The sequence below is a fragment of the Hemitrygon akajei genome, chromosome 19, assembly GCF_048418815.1.
Source record: "Hemitrygon akajei chromosome 19, sHemAka1.3, whole genome shotgun sequence".
Taxonomy (NCBI): Eukaryota; Metazoa; Chordata; class Chondrichthyes; order Myliobatiformes; family Dasyatidae; genus Hemitrygon; species Hemitrygon akajei.
In genome coordinates this window covers 2,327,790-2,347,939 of record NC_133142.1, presented here as the reverse complement: position 1 = coordinate 2,347,939, position 20,150 = coordinate 2,327,790, and the positions used below count along the sequence as shown (strand labels likewise).

Genomic DNA, 20,150 nt, shown 5'->3' with positions numbered 1-20,150 from the left:
ATCTGAGATCTTGCATAGACCTCCTGAAACCAGATCTATGGAGGGAAGTGCAGAATAAACAGTTCAGCCAGTTGCCAAATAAATCAGCAAGGAGTTTTAAGGTTGGACAGGAAGTCCTTGTGCGTGATTACTGAGAAGTCAAGTGGACACCCGGTAGGATTGCTACAAGAACTGGACCACTGACGTACACAGTAGATGTTGGAGATCAGACGTGGAGACATCATGTTGACCAGATACTGGATGCTCAATTGAAGAACACATCTGGGTCATCTGCGTCCAACAAGACGGACACATTACAGTCACCAGCTTAAATTTCAGTGATGATCATGTCATCAACAGCAACGTAACATCGGCATCCAAGAACGTAGTCTTAGACAAGACACCTACCACTCCACAGGACCAGGAGCATTATCCTGAAAGAAACAGAGGCGCCACCCAAAAGACTGGATCTTTAGTGTTTTTACAGACACACTTTATTGATCCCGAGGGAAATTGTGTTTCGTTACAGCTGCACCAACCAAGAATAGTGTAGAAATATAGCAATATAAAACCATAAATAATTAAATAATAATAAGTTAATCATGCCAAGTGGAAATAAGTCCAGGACCAGCCTATTGGCTCAGGGTGTCTGACACTCAGAGGGAGGAGTTGTAAAGTTTGATGGCCACAGGCAGGAATGACTTCCTATGATGCTCAGTGTTGCATCTCGGTGGAATGAGTCTCTGGCTGAATGTACTCCTGTGCCTAACCAGTACATTATGGAGTGGATGGGAGTCATTGTCCAAGATGGCATGCAACTTGGACAGCATCCTCTTTTCAGACACCACCGTCAGAGAGTCCAGTACCACCCCGACAACATCACTGGCCTTACGAATGAGTTTGTTGATTCTGTTGGTGTCTGATACCCTCAGCCTGCTGCCCCAGCACACAACAGCAAACATGATAGCACTGGCCACCACAGACTCATAGAACATCCTCAGCATCTTTTGAAGTTAGTTATGGACTGTTATTTTTTTAAAATCAAGCAAACACAGTTATTGTGAAAGCACGTTTATTTGAACCTGGTCTTTTAAAGGAAAATTGAGTGTTTCTCTACATATACCCGCTGGTGTTCTGCAGGGATCTGCTCTGGGACCCCCTAGTTTTGTGATTTTTATAAATGACCTGGATGAGGAAGTGGAGGGATGGGTTAGAAAATTTGCTGATGACACAAAGGTTGGAAGTGTTGTGGATAGTGTGGAGGGTTGTCAGAGGTTACAGCAGGACATCGATAGGATGCAAAACTGGGCTGAGAAATGGCAGATGGAGTTCAACCCAGATAAGTGTGAGGTGGCTCATTTTGGTAGGTCAAATATGATGGAAGAATATAGTATTAATGGTAAGACTCTTGGCAGTGTGGAGGATCAGAGGGATCTTGGGGTCCGAATCCATAGGACACTCAAAGCAGCTACGCCCGTTGACTCTGTGGTTAAGAAGGCATATGGTGTATTGGCCTTCATCAATCGTGAAATTGAATTTAGGAGCCGAGAGGCAATGTTGCAGCTATATTGGATCCTGGTCAGACCCCACTTGGAGTACTGTGCTCAGTTCTGATCACCTCACTACAGGAAGGATGTGGATACTATGGAGAGAGTACAGAGGAGATTTACAAGGATGTTGCCTGGATTAGAGGGTGTACCTTATGAGAATAGGTTGAGTGAACTCGACCTTTTCTCCTTGGAGTGACAGAGGATGAGAGGTGACCTGATAGAGGTGTATAAGATGATGAGAGCCATTGATCGTGTGGATAGTCAGAGGCTTTTTCCCAGGACTGAAATGGCTAACATGAGAGGGCATAGTTTTAAGGTGCTTGGAAGTGCATACAGAGGGGATGACGGGGTAAGTTTTTCAGACAGGGAGTGGTGGGTATGTGGAATGAAATGTCAGTGGCGTTCGTAGGTGGATACAATGGGGTCATTTAAGAGCCTCTTGGATAGGTACATGAAGCATAGAACAACAGAGGGCTACGAGGGGTGAATGATAAGTTCGTGGCCTAAGGTAGAAGGAGTCAATTTTAGAAAACCTAGCACATTTATTTTACAACATAATCCCCTCCTACATTCACACACTTAGTCCAGCGGTCGTGGAGCATACGGATCTTGGACCTCCAGAAAGTGGTGGGTGATTGATAGGTTCGTGGCCTGAGGTGGAAGGAGATGAATTATACAGCTCTCGATGCATGCACAAGCAGGACAACTCTGAGTGATTATGCAGGAAGTTTGAAGTTAATAACTCATCTCCTTCTACCTTAGGCCGCAAACTTACCAATCACCCCGATGAGTTATTAACTTCAAATTTTCTGCATAGTCATTCAAAGAGTTGAAATGCATGTAACGAGAGCTGTATAACTCATCTCCTTCTACCTTAGGCCACGAACCACTTTCTGGAGGTCCAAGATCCGTATGCTCCACGACTGCTGGACTAAGTGTGTAAATGTAGGAGGGGACTATGTTGAAAAATAAATGTGCTAGGTTTTCTAAAATTGACTCCTTCTACCTTAGGCCACAAACTTATCAATCACCCCTCGTATGTATGAGGAAAATTCTAGGCAGTTTCTAGAGTAGGTTACATGGTCTGCATAACATTGTGGGCCGAAGGGCCTGTAATGTGCTGTTGATTTCTGTGTTCTATATATAGCTTTTTGTTACATTAATCTAAAAGGGCAGGAAGTTTAACGCTTGGATCTATTTCTTTTAGCGCAATGACTTCCCTTTGCAGTAATTATTGATTGATAACTTATCCATGCTCATTGATCAGTCACTCTCTCTGCACGTTAGCAACTGCCCCAAGTATTTGCCTTTATTTATTTGATACGGACACAACACAGGAGTCTCCTGTGTGAACTGCCGTGTTCCTGAGGTTGTTTCTGCACTCCCCCGCCCGTGAAGAAGCAGGTTGAGAGCGCGGAGGGTGTGGGGATTGACAGGGAGTGGTTGTGCTTGGGATCCAAGCCACTCGTACTTTGGTCTGACTTAAAGGAAGGCACCTGCTGTTAATCATTGACGGCGCTGTGGAGCCTGGGACGGGAACCAGAGAGAGAGAGCCCATCTCAGAATCAGTTTAATATCACTGACATAGGTTGTAAAATGTATGGATTTGTAGCAGCAGTACAGTGTGATTATATGCAATTATTTTTGATGATAATTAGGATATGTAAGAAATAAATGGTGTCAAAAGAGAGCAAAGTAGTGAGGTAGGGTCACTGTCCACTCAGAAATCTGATGGTGGGGGAAAAGCTGTTCCTAAAATGTTCAGTGATTTTGGGCTCCTGTACCTCCTCCCTGACGGGAGCAACGAGAAAAGGGCATGTCCTGGGTGGTGGGGCTGCCTCCCTCAGGCATCGGCTTACCAAGATGACCTTCATGGTGGGGAGACTGTTTGCCCATGACGGATCGAGCTGAGTCTACAACAGAAGTTTGTAGATTGAGCCCGCTCCAGTTTAGGACCAGCTTCCTCCCCTCCACCGGCAGACTTCTGATTGGTCCCTGAACCCATAAACACTACCTCAGTGTTTTGCTTTTTCTAATCCTGTGCATTGGTTCCAGAAGCTGGCTCAGGATCTTTGCCACTGCAATGGAGAGGAAGGGGTGGTGGCGAGGACTGTGCTTCCCTTCAATAGTCTCTGCAGAAGAGATTCTCGAGGACATTCCAGGCGGCAGGTTTCATTTGGAAGGACAGACTGGGTGGGTTGGGAATGAGCTGCCAGGGGGAAGTGGTTGAGGCAGGTATATTAACAACATTTTAAAGCAATTTGGACAGCTGCATGGATAGGAAAGGTTTAGGGGCCAAATGCAGGACAAATGGGATGAGCTTAGATTGTGTTCTTTATCTTCTGTGTTTTTTTGCACTGCTTTGGACCGAATGACCTGTTTCTGAGCTGTACATGAATCTATAGAAGATATTGACAATAATCTATCTGTATTCACATTACATCCAAATGCATTTTCAATGTGGTAATTGTACCCTCCATCTCCTCTGGCAGCTCATGCATATACCTACCACCCTCTGTGTGGAAAAAGTTGCCCCCCTTGTGCTCTGTAGTTTTAGACCCCCCTATGCTGGGGTAAAGTCTGTGACTATCCAGGCCCCTCATGATTTTATAAACCTCGGTGAGATCACCCCTCAACCTCCGTCACTCCAGGGAAAGCAGTCCCAGCCTGTTCAAACTCTTCTTACAAATTCAGTCTTGGCAATGTCCTTGTGAATTTTTTCTTCATCCTGGCTAATATATCTCTGTAATCCTCCTTGAATTCTCTACAGTTAATGCACTGGTGTCTGGGCCCTGGGCTCTGGAATTCTCCCGAAGCTCTTCTATTCTGCGATAGTCAAAATTCAAGATGTTTAATGTCATTTTCACTACACAAGTGTAAAGGAGATCAAAATAATTGTTACTCTGGATCCACTACAGCACCAAAAAAGACAATCAGATAAAGAACACAATAATAAAAACACAATCAATATAAACACATAAGATAGCTTATACACATATTGATTGTATGTCCATAAAGTGACACTAGGCACAGGAGTGTCTGTACATAAGGTGATTCTGACAGGAAGTGATAAAGTAGTGGTGGTTGGGGTTGTTGAGGGGTGGGGTTAGTGGGTGGAGGTGTTGATCAGCTTTCTGTTCGGGTAAAGTAATTGTAACACCTCTTCAAGTGAGTATTTTGGTGACCTGAGGTTGGCATTTGATTACATTTTGGTTTGGGGAGAGTTAGTTCATATCTTTCTGCTCTTTTTGAATGAAATTTCATTTATTATAACTTTTGATTCAGAGCCCAGAGAATTGTTTAATCATCTTCAACACCCCATTTAGAGCTCAGTTATCTAAATTCCATGAAATACAAACATTGTCTATGCAGCCCGTTTCTCTGAAGTTAACCCTTGCCTCCTTAAACTACACAGCCCCAGTACCTGTCAAAGGGTGGCACCATACACTGTGGTGCTAGAAAGTTAGTGAACCCTGTAAAATTTTCTCTTTCTGCATAAATATGACCTAAGATGTGATCAGGTCTTTACCCAAGTCCTAAAACTCGATAAAGAGAACCCAATTGAACAAATCACACAAAACATTATACTCATCCATTTATTTATTGAGAAAAATGATCCAATATTACATGTATTTGTTAGAAAAATATATGAGCTTTTGGGCTAATGCCTTTTACAAAAGCTATCTGTAGTCAAGTGTTCCAATCAATGAGATGAGATTGGAGGTGTGGGTTGTAGAGGTGCCCTCCCCTTTAACAAAAGACACACAAAGTCAGGTTACTGACAGAGCCTGCTCTTCTCAAGAAAGGTCTGTTTATTTGCACCACACCTCAATCAAAACAACTTTCAGAGGATTTAGAAGAAGACTTGTAAAGATCCATCAAGCTGGAAAAGGCTACCCAAACATTTCTAAAGACCTGAATGTTCATCAGTCCACAGTAAGAAATTGTCTACAAATGGAGTAAGCTCAATATTGTTGCTACTCTCCCTAGGAGTGGGCATCCTGCAAAGATCACACCAAGAGCGCAATGTGCAATGCTGAAGGAGGTGAAAAGAACCCAAGGGTAACAGCAAAAGACCTGCAGATATTTCTAGAACTTGCTAAAGTCTCTGTTCATATGTCCACTATAAGAAAAATCAATGGTGTTCATGGGAGGACACCACAGAGGAAACCTCTGCTCTCCCAAAAAAAAAACACTGCTGCACGTCTCAAGTTTGTAAAAGACCACCTGGATGTTCTACAACCTTCTGGGACAATGCTCTGTGGACAGATGAGACAAAAGTTGAACCTTTTGGCAGAAATGCACACTGCTATGTTTGGAGGGGAAAGGGCACTGTACACCAACACCAAAAGCTCACCCTAACTGAAGCATGGTGGAAGGAGGATTGTGGTTTGGGGCTACTTTAGGGCCTGGACAGCTTGCAATTGTTGAGGGAACAACAAATTCAAAATTGTATCAAGACATTTTACAGGAGAATGTCAGGGTAGCAGTCCATCACCTGAAGCTTAATAGAAGTTGGATAATGTAACAAACAAAACTATGATCTGAAAGATGAGTAAATTGATATCAGAATGGTTTAAAAAGAAGAAAATTGGTGCTTTGGAATGGTCAAGTCAAAGTCCTGACCTTAATCCTATAGAAATGTTGTGGAAGGACCTGAAGCAAGCAGTTCATGCAAGGAAGCCCACCAACACCCCAGAGTTGAAGCAGTTTTGTAAGGAGGAATGGCCTAAACTATGTGCAGGACTGATCAACAGTTACCAGAAACATACACTCAGTGGCCAATTTATTAGGTACAGAGGTAACTGAATGGGCACTGAGTATACGTGTACTTTGATGATAAGCTTGCTTTGACTTTGCCGTGGAAGATGATCCTTGTTGTTGCAGGGATCAATTACCCTTTGCTCACTGCGGTTCCACCTTTCCTCATCCACTGCCTGACTTCAGGAACAGCAGTGGGAAGCCGTAGGTGTGGGAGGACAGGGAATGCTGGGAACAGCTCAGATGCAGGTAGCACATGGTTGTAGGTGTGTGTGTGTGTGTCTGTGTGTGTGTGTGTGTGTGTGTGTGTGTGTGTGTGCGTGCACGCACGCGTGTCTGTCTGTGTCTGTTTGTGTGTGTGTGTGAGTATATGTGTCCGTGTGTGTCTGTGTCTGTTTGTGTGTGTATATGTATATGTGTCCGTGTGTGTGTGTGAGTGTGTGTCTGTCTGTGTCTGTTTGTGTGTGTGTGTGTCTGTCTGTCTGTGTCTGTTTGTGTGTGTGTGCGTGCACACAGGTGCGCACTGTGGAAATGGGAAATATTTGGAATAGTTTGGATGCCTCTGTGCTGAACTTTACCTGTAATGCTGCTCAGTTCTAGTGTGGTCAGTAATCACGCACGAGGGGTCAGTAATCATGCCCAAGGGTAGGCAGCTGACTCCAAGGGCACAGGGTGTGAGGAGGAGCAGATTACTAATGGCTTGCCCCTTCACTGCATGTCAGAGCAGTGCACACAGGCACAAATGATGCAGGACCTCGAGGAAGGAACTGAGGGAGGAGTAGTACAGAGACAGTGTCACACTATGGGAGGGACGATACTGAGGCAAACAGGACCTCACTACGGGAGCAGTTCCCTCGGAGTTGCTGTACAAGTTGATAGGGTGGTTAATCTGCTGGTCTTCATGGGGTCGGTGGCTTGAGTTCAAGAACTGTAAGGTTAGATCACAGCTGGAATATTGTGTTCAGTTCTGGTTGCCTCACTATAGGAAGGCTGTGGAAGTTTTACAGAAGGTGCAGAGGAGATTTACCAGGATGGTGTCTGGACTACCGAGCATGTCTTTTGAGGATAGGTTGAGCGAGCTAGGGATTTCCTCTCTGGAGAGGAGGAGGATGAGAGGAGACTTGATAGAGGCGTACAAGAGGCACAGATAGAGTGGACAGCCAGAGACTTTTTCCCTGGGAGAAATGGCGTAATTTTAAGGTGATTGGAGGGAAGTGTTGGGGGTTATCAGAGGTAGATTTTTTACACAGAGTGGTGGGTGTGTGGATCATGCTATCAGGTGTGATGGTAGAGGAAGATACACTAGGGAGATTTACGAGACTTTCAGACAGACATGTGGAAGAAAGAAACATGGAGGACTATGCAGTAGGTGATGCACCATCAATAACTCTCGGAGACGTGAGTTAAGGTAGGCTTATATTGGCTGGAAGAAAGCACAAGCAGCAAGTGACCACCACACAACATCCTGGAGACTGAGGGAGGAGCAGTGCCTCCAATAGACTTTATACCGGGGTCTGTGGGAGGAGCCACAGGAGCAGTCAGCGGGGGGGGGGGGGGGGGGGGTCAGTGGGAGGAGCCACAGGAGCAGTCAGCGGGGGGTCTGTGGGAGGAGCCACAGGAGCAGTCAGCGGGGGGTCTGTGGGAGGAGCCACAGGAGCAGTCAGCAGGGGTCTGTGGGAGGAGCCACAGGAGCAGTCAGCAGGGGGTCTGTGGGAGGAGCCACAGGAGCAGTCAGCAGGGGTCTGTGGGAGGAGCCACAGGAGCAGTCAGCAGGGGGTCTGTGGGAGGAGCCACAGGAGCAGTCAGCAGGGGGTCTGTGGGAGGAGCCACAGGAGCAGTCAGCAGGGGTCTGTGGGAGGAGCCACAGGAGCAGTCAGCGGGGGGTCTGTGGGAGGAGCCACAGGAGCAGTCAGCAGGGGTCTGTGGGAGGAGCCACAGGAGCAGTGGGTCTGTGGGAGGAGCCACAGGAGCTGTCAGCAGGGGTCTGTGGGAGGAGCCACAGTCAGCAGGGGTCTGTGGGAGGAGCCACAGGAGCTGTCAGCAGGGGTCTGTGGGAGGAGCCACAGGAGCAGTCAGCAGGTGGTCTGTGGGAGGAGCCACAGGAGCAGTCAGCAGAGGTCTGTGGGAGGAGCCACAGGAGCAGTCAGCAGGGGGTCTGTGGGAGGAGCCACAGGAGCTGTCAGCAGGGGTCTGTGGGAGGAGCCACAGGAGCAGTCAGCAGGGGTCTGTGGGAGGAGCCACAGGAGCAGTCAGCAGGGGGTCTGTGGGAGGAGCCACAGGAGCAGTCAGCAGGGGTCAGTGGGAGGAGCCACAGGAGGAGTCAGCAGGGGTCAGTGGGAGGAGCCACAGGAGCAGTCAGCAGGGGTCTGTGGGAGGAGCCACAGGAGCTGTCAGCAGGGGGTCTGTGGGAGGAGCCACAGGAGCAGTCAGCGGGGGGTCTGTGGGAGGAGCCACAGGAGCAGGGGGTCTGTGGGAGGAGCCACAGGAGCAGTCAGCAGGGTCTGTGGGAGGAGCCACAGGAGCAGTCAGCAGGGGTCTGTGGGAGGAGCCACAGGAGCAGTCAGCAGGGGTCTGTGGGAGGAGCCACAGGAGCAGTCAGCGGGGGGGGGGTCAGTGGGAGGAGCCACAGGAGCAGTCAGCGGGGGGTCAGTGGGAGGAGCCACAGGAGCAGTCAGCAGGGGTCTGTGGGAGGAGCCACAGGAGCTGTCAGCAGGGGGTCTGTGGGAGGAGCCAGGAGCAGTCAGCAGGGGGTCTGTGGGAGGAGCCAGGAGCAGTCAGCAGGGGGGTCTGTGGGAGGAGCCAGGAGCAGTCAGCAGGGGGGTCTGTGGGAGGAGCCACAGGAGCAGTCAGCAGGGGGGTCTGTGGGAGGAGCCACAGGAGCTGTCAGCGGGGGGTCTGTGGGAGGAGCCACAGGAGCTGTCAGCAGGGGGTCTGTGGGAGGAGCCACAGGAGCTGTCAGCAGGGGGTCTGTGGGAGGAGCCACAGGAGCAGTCAGCAGGGGTCTGTGGGAGGAGCCACAGGAGCAGTCAGCGGGGGGGGGTCTGTGGGAGGAGCCACAGGAGCAGTCAGCAGGGGGTCTGTGGGAGGAGCCACAGGAGCAGTCAGCAGGGGGGGGTCTGTGGGAGGAGCCACAGGAGCAGTCAGCGGGGGTCTGTGGGAGGAGCCACAGGAGCAGTCAGCGGGGGTCTGTGGGAGGAGCCACAGGAGCAGTCAGCAGGGGTCTGTGGGAGGAGCCACAGGAGCAGTCAGCTGGGGGGGGGGGGGTCTGTGGGAGCAGTCAGCAGGGGTCAGTGGGAGGAGCCACAGGAGCAGTCAGCAGGGGTCTGTGGGAGGAGCCACAGGAGCAGTCAGCGGGGGTCTGTGGGAGGAGCCACAGGAGCTGTCAGCAGGGGGTCTGTGGGAGGAGCCACAGGAGCTGTCAGCAGGGGGTCTGTGGGAGGAGCCACAGGAGCTGTCAGCAGGGTCTGTGGGAGGAGCCACAGGAACAGTCAGCAGGGGTCTGTGGGAGGAGCCACAGGAACAGTCAGCAGGGTCTGTGGGAGGAGCCACAGGAGCTGTCAGCAGGGTCTGTGGGAGGAGCCACAGGAGCTGTCAGCAGGGGTCTGTGGGAGGAGCCACAGGAGCAGTCAGCAGGGGGTCTGTGGGAGGAGCCACAGGAGCAGTCAGCAGGGGTCTGTGGGAGGAGCCACAGGAGCTGTCAGACAGGGGTCTGTGGGAGGAGCCACAGGAGCAGTCAGCTGGGGGGGGGGTCTGTGGGAGCAGTCAGCAGGGGTCAGTGGGAGGAGCCACAGGAGCAGTCAGCGGGGGGTCTGTGGGAGGAGCCACAGGAGCAGTCAGCGGGGGGTCTGTGGGAGGAGCCACAGGAGCAGGGGGTCTGTGGGAGGAGCCACAGGAGCAGTCAGCAGGGGTCTGTGGGAGGAGCCACAGGAGCAGTCAGCAGGGGGTCTGTGGGAGGAGCCACAGGAGCAGTCAGCAGGGGTCTGTGGGAGGAGCCACAGGAGCAGTCAGACAGGGGTCTGTGGGAGGAGCCATAGGAGCAGTGTGTCTGTGGGAGGAGCCACAGGAGCAGTCAGCAGGGGGTCTGTGGGAGGAGCCACAGGAGCAGTCAGCAGGGGTCTGTGGGAGGAGCCACAGGAGCAGTCAGCGGGGGGTCTGTGGGAGGAGCCAGGAGCAGTCAGCAGGGGTCTGTGGGAGGAGCCACAGGAGCAGTGGGTCTGTGGGAGGAGCCACAGGAGCAGTCAGCAGGGGGTCTGTGGGAGGAGCCACAGGAGCAGTCAGCAGGGGTCAGTGGGAGGAGCCACAGGAGCAGTCAGCAGGGGGTCTGTGGGAGGAGCCACAGGAGCAGTCAGCAGGGGTCTGTGGGAGGAGCCACAGGAGCAGTGGGTCTGTGGGAGGAGCCACAGGAGCAGTGGGTCTGTGGGAGGAGCCACAGGAGCAGTCAGCAGGGGGGTCTGTGGGAGGAGCCACAGGAGCAGTCAGCAGGGGGTCAGTGGGAGGAGCCACAGGAGCAGTCAGCAGGGGTCTGTGGGAGGAGCCACAGGAGCTGTCAGCAGGGGGTCTGTGGGAGGAGCCACAGGAGCTGTCAGCAGGGGGTCTGTGGGAGGAGCCACAGGAGCAGTCAGCAGGGGTCTGTGGGAGGAGCCACAGGAGCAGGGGGTCAGTGGGAGGAGCCACAGGAGCTGTCAGCAGGGGGTCTGTGGGAGGACCCACAGGAGCTGTCAGCAGGGGGTCTGTGGGAGGAGCCACAGGAGCAGTGGGTCTGTGGGAGGAGCCACAGGAGCAGTCAGCAGGGGTCAGTGGGAGGAGCCACAGGAGCAGTCAGCAGGGGGTCAGTGGGAGGAGCCACAGGAGCAGTCAGCAGGGGGTCAGTGGGAGGAGCCACAGGAGCAGTCAGCAGGGGTCTGTGGGAGGAGCCACAGGAGCAGTCAGCAGGGGTCTGTGGGAGGAGCCACAGGAGCAGTCAGCAGGGGTCTGTGGGAGGAGCCACAGGAGCAGTCAGCGGGGGGGGTCTGTGGGAGGAGCCACAGGAGCAGTCAGCAGGGGGGGGTCTGTGGGAGGAGCCACAGGAGCAGGGGGTCTGTGGGAGGAGCCACAGGAGCAGTCAGCAGGGGGGGGGTCTGTGGGAGGAGCCACAGGAGCAGTCAGCAGGGGGTCTGTGGGAGGAGCCACAGGAGCAGTCAGCAGGGGGTCAGTGGGAGGAGCCACAGGAGCAGTCAGCAGGGGTCTGTGGGAGGAGCCACAGGAGCTGTCAGCAGGGGGTCTGTGGGAGGAGCCACAGGAGCAGTCAGCAGGGGTCTGTGGGAGGAGCCACAGGAGCAGTCAGCAGGGGTCTGTGGGAGGAGCCACAGGAGCAGTCAGCAGGGGTCTGTGGGAGGAGCCACAGGAGCAGGGGGTCTGTGGGAGGAGCCACAGGAGCAGTCAGCAGGGGTCAGTGGGAGGAGCCACAGGAGCAGTCAGCAGGGGGGGGGGGGGCGTGTCCAGACAGGTATATGTAGTTCACCACAGGAGGGAAGGTTAAAAGGTCGACACAAGGTCATGAGCCAAAGTGCTTGCATTGTGCTGTAGTATTCTATGGTCTAATCTGAGGAAATACAGAACTGTTTAACCTCAGTGGCATGGCTGGTCTAGAAACAATAATTGGGAGTTGAGCTAGTGATCAGAAGGCAACGTTAGTATGGATTTGCTTAAAGCATATTGTTGATGACAATGGTTTTCTCGGTGATCTGACAGGAAGCTGATCAAGGGAAGATTGTTTGATGAGGTTTATGTGAACCTCCATAAAGAACGTGATGGGGAATAATCACTTGACATTTCAGGTCAAGAGCCTTCACCAGGACTAGAAAGGAAGGAAGCTGGCAGTGATAGGTGAGACGAAGGAGGGAGGGTGGGGATGAAGTAAGAAGCTGGGAGGTGATTGGTGGAAGTGGTAAAGGGCTGAAGAAGAATGAATCTGATAGGAAAGGAGAGTGGACCATGTGAGAAAGGGAAGGTGAGGAGAAGGGGTAAGAGGGGAACCAGAATGCGGAATTGAGTAACGTTGGAGGAAGGAGATATTACCAGAAGTTAGATAAGTACATGTTTTCTTTTAGACCATAAGATCATAAGACATAAGAGCAGAATTAGGCCATCTGGCCCATCGAGTCTGCTCCGCCATTCAATCATGGCTGATCCTTTTATCTCTCCTCCTCAACTCCAGCTCCTGGCCTTCTCCCTGTAACCTTTGATGCCATCTCTAATCAAGGGGGCCAAATGGCCTAATTCTGCTCCCAGGTCTTATGACTTAATGATCTAAAATGAGAAGGCGTAGTTGGAGGGATCTGGCCCAGGGCACGATCCCCGGTAGGCTAGTACCCAGGCTCAGGGCGTAACTAGGAAAACTAACAGAATAGTAAACTACAACACACACAATGCTGGTGGAACACAGCAGGCCAGGCAGCATCTATAGGGAGAAGCACTGTCGATGTTTCGGGCCGAGACCCTTCGTCAGGACTAGAATAGTAAACTAAGTTGTTTGTTCAATAATATGAGGCATTGGTGAAGTCAGATGTCGGTCACCTTGCTTGTGGAAGTAATTATTGATTAATTCATTTACTCGGTAATTTACTTGCAGATACACCACAGTAACAGCCCTTTCCACCCCAACGAACCTGTGCTGTCCAATTACACACATGTGACCATTTAACGCACTACCTGACCGCCTTTGGACTGTGGCAGGAAACCGGAGCACCCGGAGGAAATCCACACTGTTACGGGGAGAACGTACAAATGCCTTACAGACACCAGTGGGAATTTTACCTGGGTCACCGGTGCTGTAAGCTGTTACAGTAACTGCTACACTACTATACAGTTCTGGAACCTAATGCCCTCTCTCTGTCTGAAACCCCAGCCATAGTTTCCCAGAGTTGTCCACTCCTTCCTGGCCAGCTCCCTGAAAATCATCTTCATGGCATCACAGTGGTAGGCGTAATGTGCCAATGATGAAGGCTCGATTCCCGCTGCTGTTGGTAAGGAATGCGCACACGTGGATTTCCTCCGGGTGCTCCGGTTTCCTCCCTCATTCCAAAGACATGCAGGTTAGGGTTAGTAAGTTGTGGGCAGGCAGTGTTCTCGTAGGAGGCATGGTGACACATGTGGGTTGCCCCCAGCACATCCTCACACTGTGTAGGTTGTTAATGCAAAACAGTCCACTTCAATGTACATGTGACAAATAAAGATAATTGATAACGCTTATTGAACAAACCAGGGTGGTTAAGTTGAGTTATGCTGGCCATCAGCACTGGTGAGGGATCTATAAAGTCTTGGTCACCTTACTTGTGGAGGAGTTTTGGCTCTCCCTCTGTCCAAGAGCCGAGCCATGAGATGTCCGCTTTTCCCTAGGCAGCTCTCTGAACCTTTCTTTTTCCCTGCAGCTTTGAGCAGGAGTTTTGGCCAGGAGATACCGTCCATGCCTCATGGATGTACGGAGGGCAGCTGTTACCCTGCGACGGGCAACCTACTCATCGGGGAGAGCACACAACCTGACAGCCAACTCCACCTGCGGTCTGCAGGGACCCACTGAGTACTGCATCGTCAGCCACCTCCAGGTACGTCCCCGGGCTCCCCTCTCCGTCCACGGGTGGGACTCAACCCCAGTGGGCAGTGGCCCACCCAGACCTGTCTTCAGTTCTGAATTTTCTGATCCAAGGTTCTTTCGCAAGTCAAGAAAGAGGAATAAAAGTTTTAAGAAAATAACTATTAAACAGTTTAACCCAGTGCCTGACTGCATCAGAGGGCAGTCAGATGCCGTTACCAGTCTGGAGTGGCAGACAGACAGACAGGGTAACAGCTTCTTCTCTCAGGCTGTGTGATGAATGAATACCCTGCCACCGAGATCTTGTCACCAGGACAGCGAGCTGTTCACTGTTTACCAGTGCTGCACAGTGCCCACATACACATTTCAATTATATTTTAGCACCTAAATTATACTAATATTTTGCTTTATGTGCTGTGTGTGCTAAATGTTATGTGGGTGCAGCATGGTCCAGAGGGAGAAGCACAGGATGTAGCAGAGGTACTTTTACACAGAGAGTGGTGAGTGTGTGGAATGGGCTGCCGGCGACGGTGGTGCAGGCGGATACTACAGGGTCTTTTCAGAGACTCCTGGACAGGTATATGGAGCTCAGAAAAATAGAGGACTATGGGTAACCCTGGGTAATTTCTCAGGTAGGGCCATGTTCGGCACAGATTTGTGGGCCAAAGGGCCTGTAGTGTGCTGTAGGTTTTCTATGGGTACATATAGTGGGTGACCGTGGTCCGGGGGGAGGGGACGTTGTTTCGTTTGGTGTATATATGTATTGTGGGTGACCGTGGTCCGGGGGGAGGGGACGTTGTTTCGTTTGGTGTATATATGTATTGTGGGTGACCGTGGTCCGGGGGGAGGGGACGTTGTTTCGTTTGGTGTATATATGTATTGTGGGTGACCGTGGTCCGGGGGGAGGGGACGTTGTTTCGTTCGGTGTATATATGTATTGTGGGTGACCGTGGTCCGGGGGGAGGGGACGTTGTTTCGTTCGGTGTATATATGTATTGTGGGTGACCGTGGTCCGGGGGGAGGGGACGTTGTTTCGTTCGGTGTATATATGTATTGTGGGTGACCGTGGTCCGGGGGGAGGGGACGTTGTTTCGTTCGGTGTATATATGTATTGTGGGTGACCGTGGTCCGGGGGGAGGGGACGTTGTTTCGTTCGGTGTATATATGTATTGTGGGTGACCGTGGTCCGGGGGGAGGGGACGTTGTTTCGTTTGGTGTATATATGTATTGTGGGTACACCGTGGTCCGGGGGGAGGGGACGTTGTTTCGTTTGGTGTATATATGTATTGTGGGTGACCGTGGTCCGGGGGGACGTTGTTTCGTTTGGTGTATATATGTATTGTGAGTGACCGTGGTCCGGGGGGAGGGGACGTTGTTTCTTTTGGTGTATATATGTATTGTGGGTGACCGTGGTCCGGGGGAAGGGGACGTTGTTTCGTTCGGTGTATGTATGTATTGTGGGTGACCGTGGTCCGGGGGAAGGGGACGTTGTTTCGTTCGGTGTATATATGTATTGTGGGTGACCGTGGTCCGGGGGGAGGGGACGTTGTTTCGTTCGGTGTATATATGTATTGTGGGTGACCGTGGTCCGGGGGGAGGGGACGTTGTTTCGTTCGGTGTATATATGTATTGTGGGTGACCGTGGTCCGGGGGGAGGGGACGTTGTTTCGTTCGGTGTATATATGTATTGTGGGTGACCGTGGTCCGGGGGGAGGGGACGTTGTTTCGTTCGGTGTATATATGTATTGTGGGTGACCGTGGTCCGGGGGGAGGGGACGTTGTTTCGTTCGGTGTATATATGTATTGTGGGTGACCGTGGTCCGGGGGAGGGGACGTTGTTTCGTTTGGTGTATATATGTATTGTGGGTACACCGTGGTCCGGGGGGAGGGGACGTTGTTTCGTTTGGTGTATATATGTATTGTGGGTGACCGTGGTCCGGGGGAAGGGGACGTTGTTTCGTTCGGTGTATATATGTATTGTGTGTACACCGTGGTCCGGGGGGAGGGGACGTTGTTTCGTTTGGTGTATATATGTATTGTGGGTGACCGTGGTCCGGGGGGAGGGGACGTTGTTTCGTTTGGTGTATATATGTATTGTGGGTGACCGTGGTCCGGGGGGAGGGGATGTTGTTTCGTTTGGTGTATATATGTATTGTGGGTGACCGTGGTCCGGGGGGGACGTTGTTTCGTTTGGTGTATATATGTATTGTGGGTGACCGTGGTCCGGGGGGAGGGGACGTTGTTTCGTTTGGTGTATATATGTATTGTGGGTGACCGTGGTCCGGGGGGAGGGGATGTTGTTTCGTTTGGTGTATATATGTATTGTGGGTGACCGTGGTCCGGGGGGAGGGGACGTTGTTTCGTTCGGTGTATATATGTATTGTGGGTGAATGTGGTCCGGGGGGAGGGGACGTTGTTTCGTTTGGTGTATATATGTATTGTGGGTGAATGTGGTCCGGGGGGAGGGGACGTTGTTTCGTTTGGTGTATATATGTATTGTGGGTGACCGTGGTACGGGGGAAGGGGACGTTGTTTCGTTTGGTGTATATATGTATTGTGGGTGACCGTGGTCCGGGGGGAGGGGACGTTGTTTCGTTTGGTGTATATATGTATTGTGGGTGACCGTGGTCCGGGGGGAGGGGACGTTGTTTCGTTTGGTGTATATATGTATTGTGGGTGACCGTGGTCCGGGGGGAGGGGACGTTGTTTCGTTTGGTGTATATATGTATTGTGGGTGACCGTGGTCCGGGGGGAGGGGACGTTGTTTCGTTTGGTGTATATATGTATTGTGTGTGACCGTGGTCCGGGGGGAGGGGACGTTGTTTCGTTTGGTGTATATATGTATTGTGGGTGACCGTGGTCCGGGGGGAGGGGAAGTTGTTTCGTTTGGTGTATATATGTATTGTGGGTGACCGTGGTCCGGGGGGAGGGGACGTTGTTTCGTTTGGTGTATATATGTATTGTGGGTGACCGTGGTCCGGGGGGAGGGGATGTTGTTTCGTTTGGTGTATATATGTATTGTGGGTGACCGTGGTCCGGGGGGAGGGGACGTTGTTTCGTTTGGTGTATATATGTATTGTGGGTGACCGTGGTCCGGGGGGAGGGGACGTTGTTTCGTTTGGTGTATATATGTATTGTGGGTGACCGTGGTCCAGGGGGAGGGGACGTTGTTTCGTTTGGTGTATATATGTATTGTGGGTACACCGTGGTCCGGGGGGAGGGGACGTTGTTTCGTTTGGTGTATATATGTATTGTGGGTGACCGTGGTCCGGGGGGACGTTGTTTCGTTTGGTGTATATATGTATTGTGAGTGACCGTGGTCCGGGGGGAGGGGACGTTGTTTCTTTTGGTGTATATATGTATTGTGGGTGACCGTGGTCCGGGGGAAGGGGACGTTGTTTCGTTCGGTGTATATATGTATTGTGGGTGACCGTGGTCCGGGGGGAGGGGACGTTGTTTCGTTTGGTGTATATATGTATTGTGGGTGACCGTGGTCCGGGGGGAGGGGACGTTGTTTCGTTTGGTGTATATATGTATTGTGGGTGACCGTGGTCCGGGGGGAGTGGACGTTGTTTCGTTTGGTGTATATATGTATTGTGTGTGACCGTGGTCCGGGGGGAGGGGACGTTGTTTCGTTTGGTGTATATATGTATTGTGGGTGACCGTGGTCCGGGGGGAGGGGACGTTGTTTCGTTTGGTGTATATATGTATTGTGGGTGACCGTGGTCCGGGGGGAGGGGACGTTGTTTCGTTTGGTGTATATATGTATTGTGGGTGACCGTGGTCCGGGGGGAGGGGACGTTGTTTCGTTTGGTGTATATATGTATTGTGGGTGACCGTGGTCCGGGGGGAGGGGACGTTGTTTCGTTTGGTGTATATATGTATTGTGGGTGACCGTGGTCCGGGGGGAGGGGACGTTGTTTCGTTTGGTGTATATATGTATTGTGGGTGACCGTGGTCCGGGGGGAGGGGACGTTGTTTCGTTTGGTGTATATATGTATTGTGGGTGACCGTGGTCCGGGGGGAGGGGACGTTGTTTCGTTCGGTGTATATATGTATTGTGGGTGACCGTGGTCCGGGGGGAGGGGACGTTGTTTCGTTCGGTGTATATATGTATTGTGGGTGACCGTGGTCCGGGGGGAGGGGACGTTGTTTCGTTCGGTGTATATATGTATTGTGGGTGACCGTGGTCCGGGGGGAGGGGACGTTGTTTCGTTCGGTGTATATATGTATTGTGGGTGACCGTGGTCCGGGGGGAGGGGACGTTGTTTCGTTCGGTGTATATATGTATTGTGGGTGACCGTGGTCCGGGGGGAGGGGACGTTGTTTCGTTTGGTGTATATATGTATTGTGGGTACACCGTGGTCCGGGGGGAGGGGACGTTGTTTCGTTTGGTGTATATATGTATTGTGGGTGACCGTGGTCCGGGGGGACGTTGTTTCGTTTGGTGTATATATGTATTGTGAGTGACCGTGGTCCGGGGGGAGGGGACGTTGTTTCTTTTGGTGTATATATGTATTGTGGGTGACCGTGGTCCGGGGGAAGGGGACGTTGTTTCGTTCGGTGTATATATGTATTGTGGGTGACCGTGGTCCGGGGGAAGGGGACGTTGTTTCGTTCGGTGTATATATGTATTGTGGGTGACCGTGGTCCGGGGGGAGGGGACGTTGTTTCGTTCGGTGTATATATGTATTGTGGGTGACCGTGGTCCGGGGGGAGGGGACATTGTTTCGTTTGGTGTATATATGTATTGTGGGTGACCGTGGTCCGGGGGGAGGGGACGTTGTTTCGTTTGGTGTATATATGTATTGTGGGTGACCGTGGTCCGGGGGGAGGGGACGTTGTTTCGTTTGGTGTATATATGTATTGTGGGTGACCGTGGTCCGTGGGGAGTGGACGTTGTTTCGTTTGGTGTATATATGTATTGTGGGTGACCGTGGTCCGGGGGGAGGGGACGTTGTTTCGTTTGGTGTATATATGTATTGTGGGTGACCGTGGTCCGGGGGGAGGGGACATTGTTTCATTTGGTGTATATATGTATTGTGGGTGACCGTGGTCCGGGGGAAGGGGACGTTGTTTCGTTCGGTGTATATATGTATTGTGGGTGACCGTGGTCCGGGGGGAGGGGATGTTGTTTCGTTTGGTGTATATATGTATTGTGTGTGACCGTGGTCCGGGGGGAGTGGACGTTGTTTCGTTTGGTGTATATATGTATTGTGGGTGACCGTGGTCCGGGGGAGGGGATGTTGTTTCGTTTGGTGTATATATGTATTGTGGGTACACCGTGGTCTGGGGGGAGGGGACGTTGTTTCGTTTGGTGTATATATGTATTGTGGGTGACCGTGGTCCGGGGGGAGGGGACGTTGTTTCGTTTGGTGTATATATATATATATAGTGGGTGACCGTGGTCCGGGGGGAGGGGACGTTGTTTCGTTTGGTGTATATATGTATTGTGGGTGACCGTGGTCCGGGGGGAGGGGACGTTGTTTCGTTTGGTGTATATATGTATTGTGGGTGACCGTGGTCCGGGGGGACGTTGTTTCGTTTGGTGTATATATGTATTGTGGGTGACCGTGGTCCGGGGGGAGGGGACGTTGTTTCGTTTGGTGTATATATGTATTGTGGGTGACCGTGGTCCGGGGGGACGTTGTTTCGTTTGGTGTATATATGTATTGTGGGTGACCGTGGTCCGGGGGGAGTGGACGTTGTTTCGTTTGGTGTATATATGTATTGTGGGTGACCGTGGTCCGGGGGGAGGGGACGTTGTTTCGTTTGGTGTATATATGTATTGTGGGTGACAGTGGTCCGGGGGGACGTTGTTTCGTTTGGTGTATATATGTATTGTGGGTGACCGTGGTCCGGGGGGACGTTGTTTCGTTTGGTGTATATATGTATTGTGGGTGACTGTGGTCCGGGGGGGACGTTGTTTCGTTTGGTGTATATATGTATTGTGGGTGACCGTGGTCCGGGGGGAGGGGACGTTGTTTCGTTTGGTGTATATATGTATTGTGGGTGACCGTGGTCCGGGGGAGGGGACGTTGTTTCGTTTGGTGTATATATAGATAGATAGATAGATAGATACTTTATTCATCCCCATGGGGAAATTCAACTTTTTTCCAATGTCCCATACACTTGTTGTAGCAAAACTAATTACATACAATACTTAACTCAGTAAAAAATATGATATGCATCTAAATCACTATCTCAAAAAGCATTAATAATAGCTTTTAAAAAGTTCTTAAGTCCTGGCGGTAGAATTGTAAAGCCTAATGGCATTGGGGAGTATTGAC

General features: G+C 51.5%; 1 protein-coding gene across 1 annotated transcript in view; it reads left to right on the top strand.

Annotated features, from left to right (window-relative positions):
• lamb2l (laminin, beta 2-like) overlaps positions 1-20,150 on the top strand; it is a 242,899-nt gene that overhangs the window by 16,405 nt on the left and 206,344 nt on the right. Inside the window, 2 exon segments of the mRNA XM_073071978.1 lie at positions 13,700-13,806; positions 13,808-13,873. Of these exon segments, the coding sequence (XP_072928079.1) occupies positions 13,700-13,806; positions 13,808-13,873 (173 nt within the window).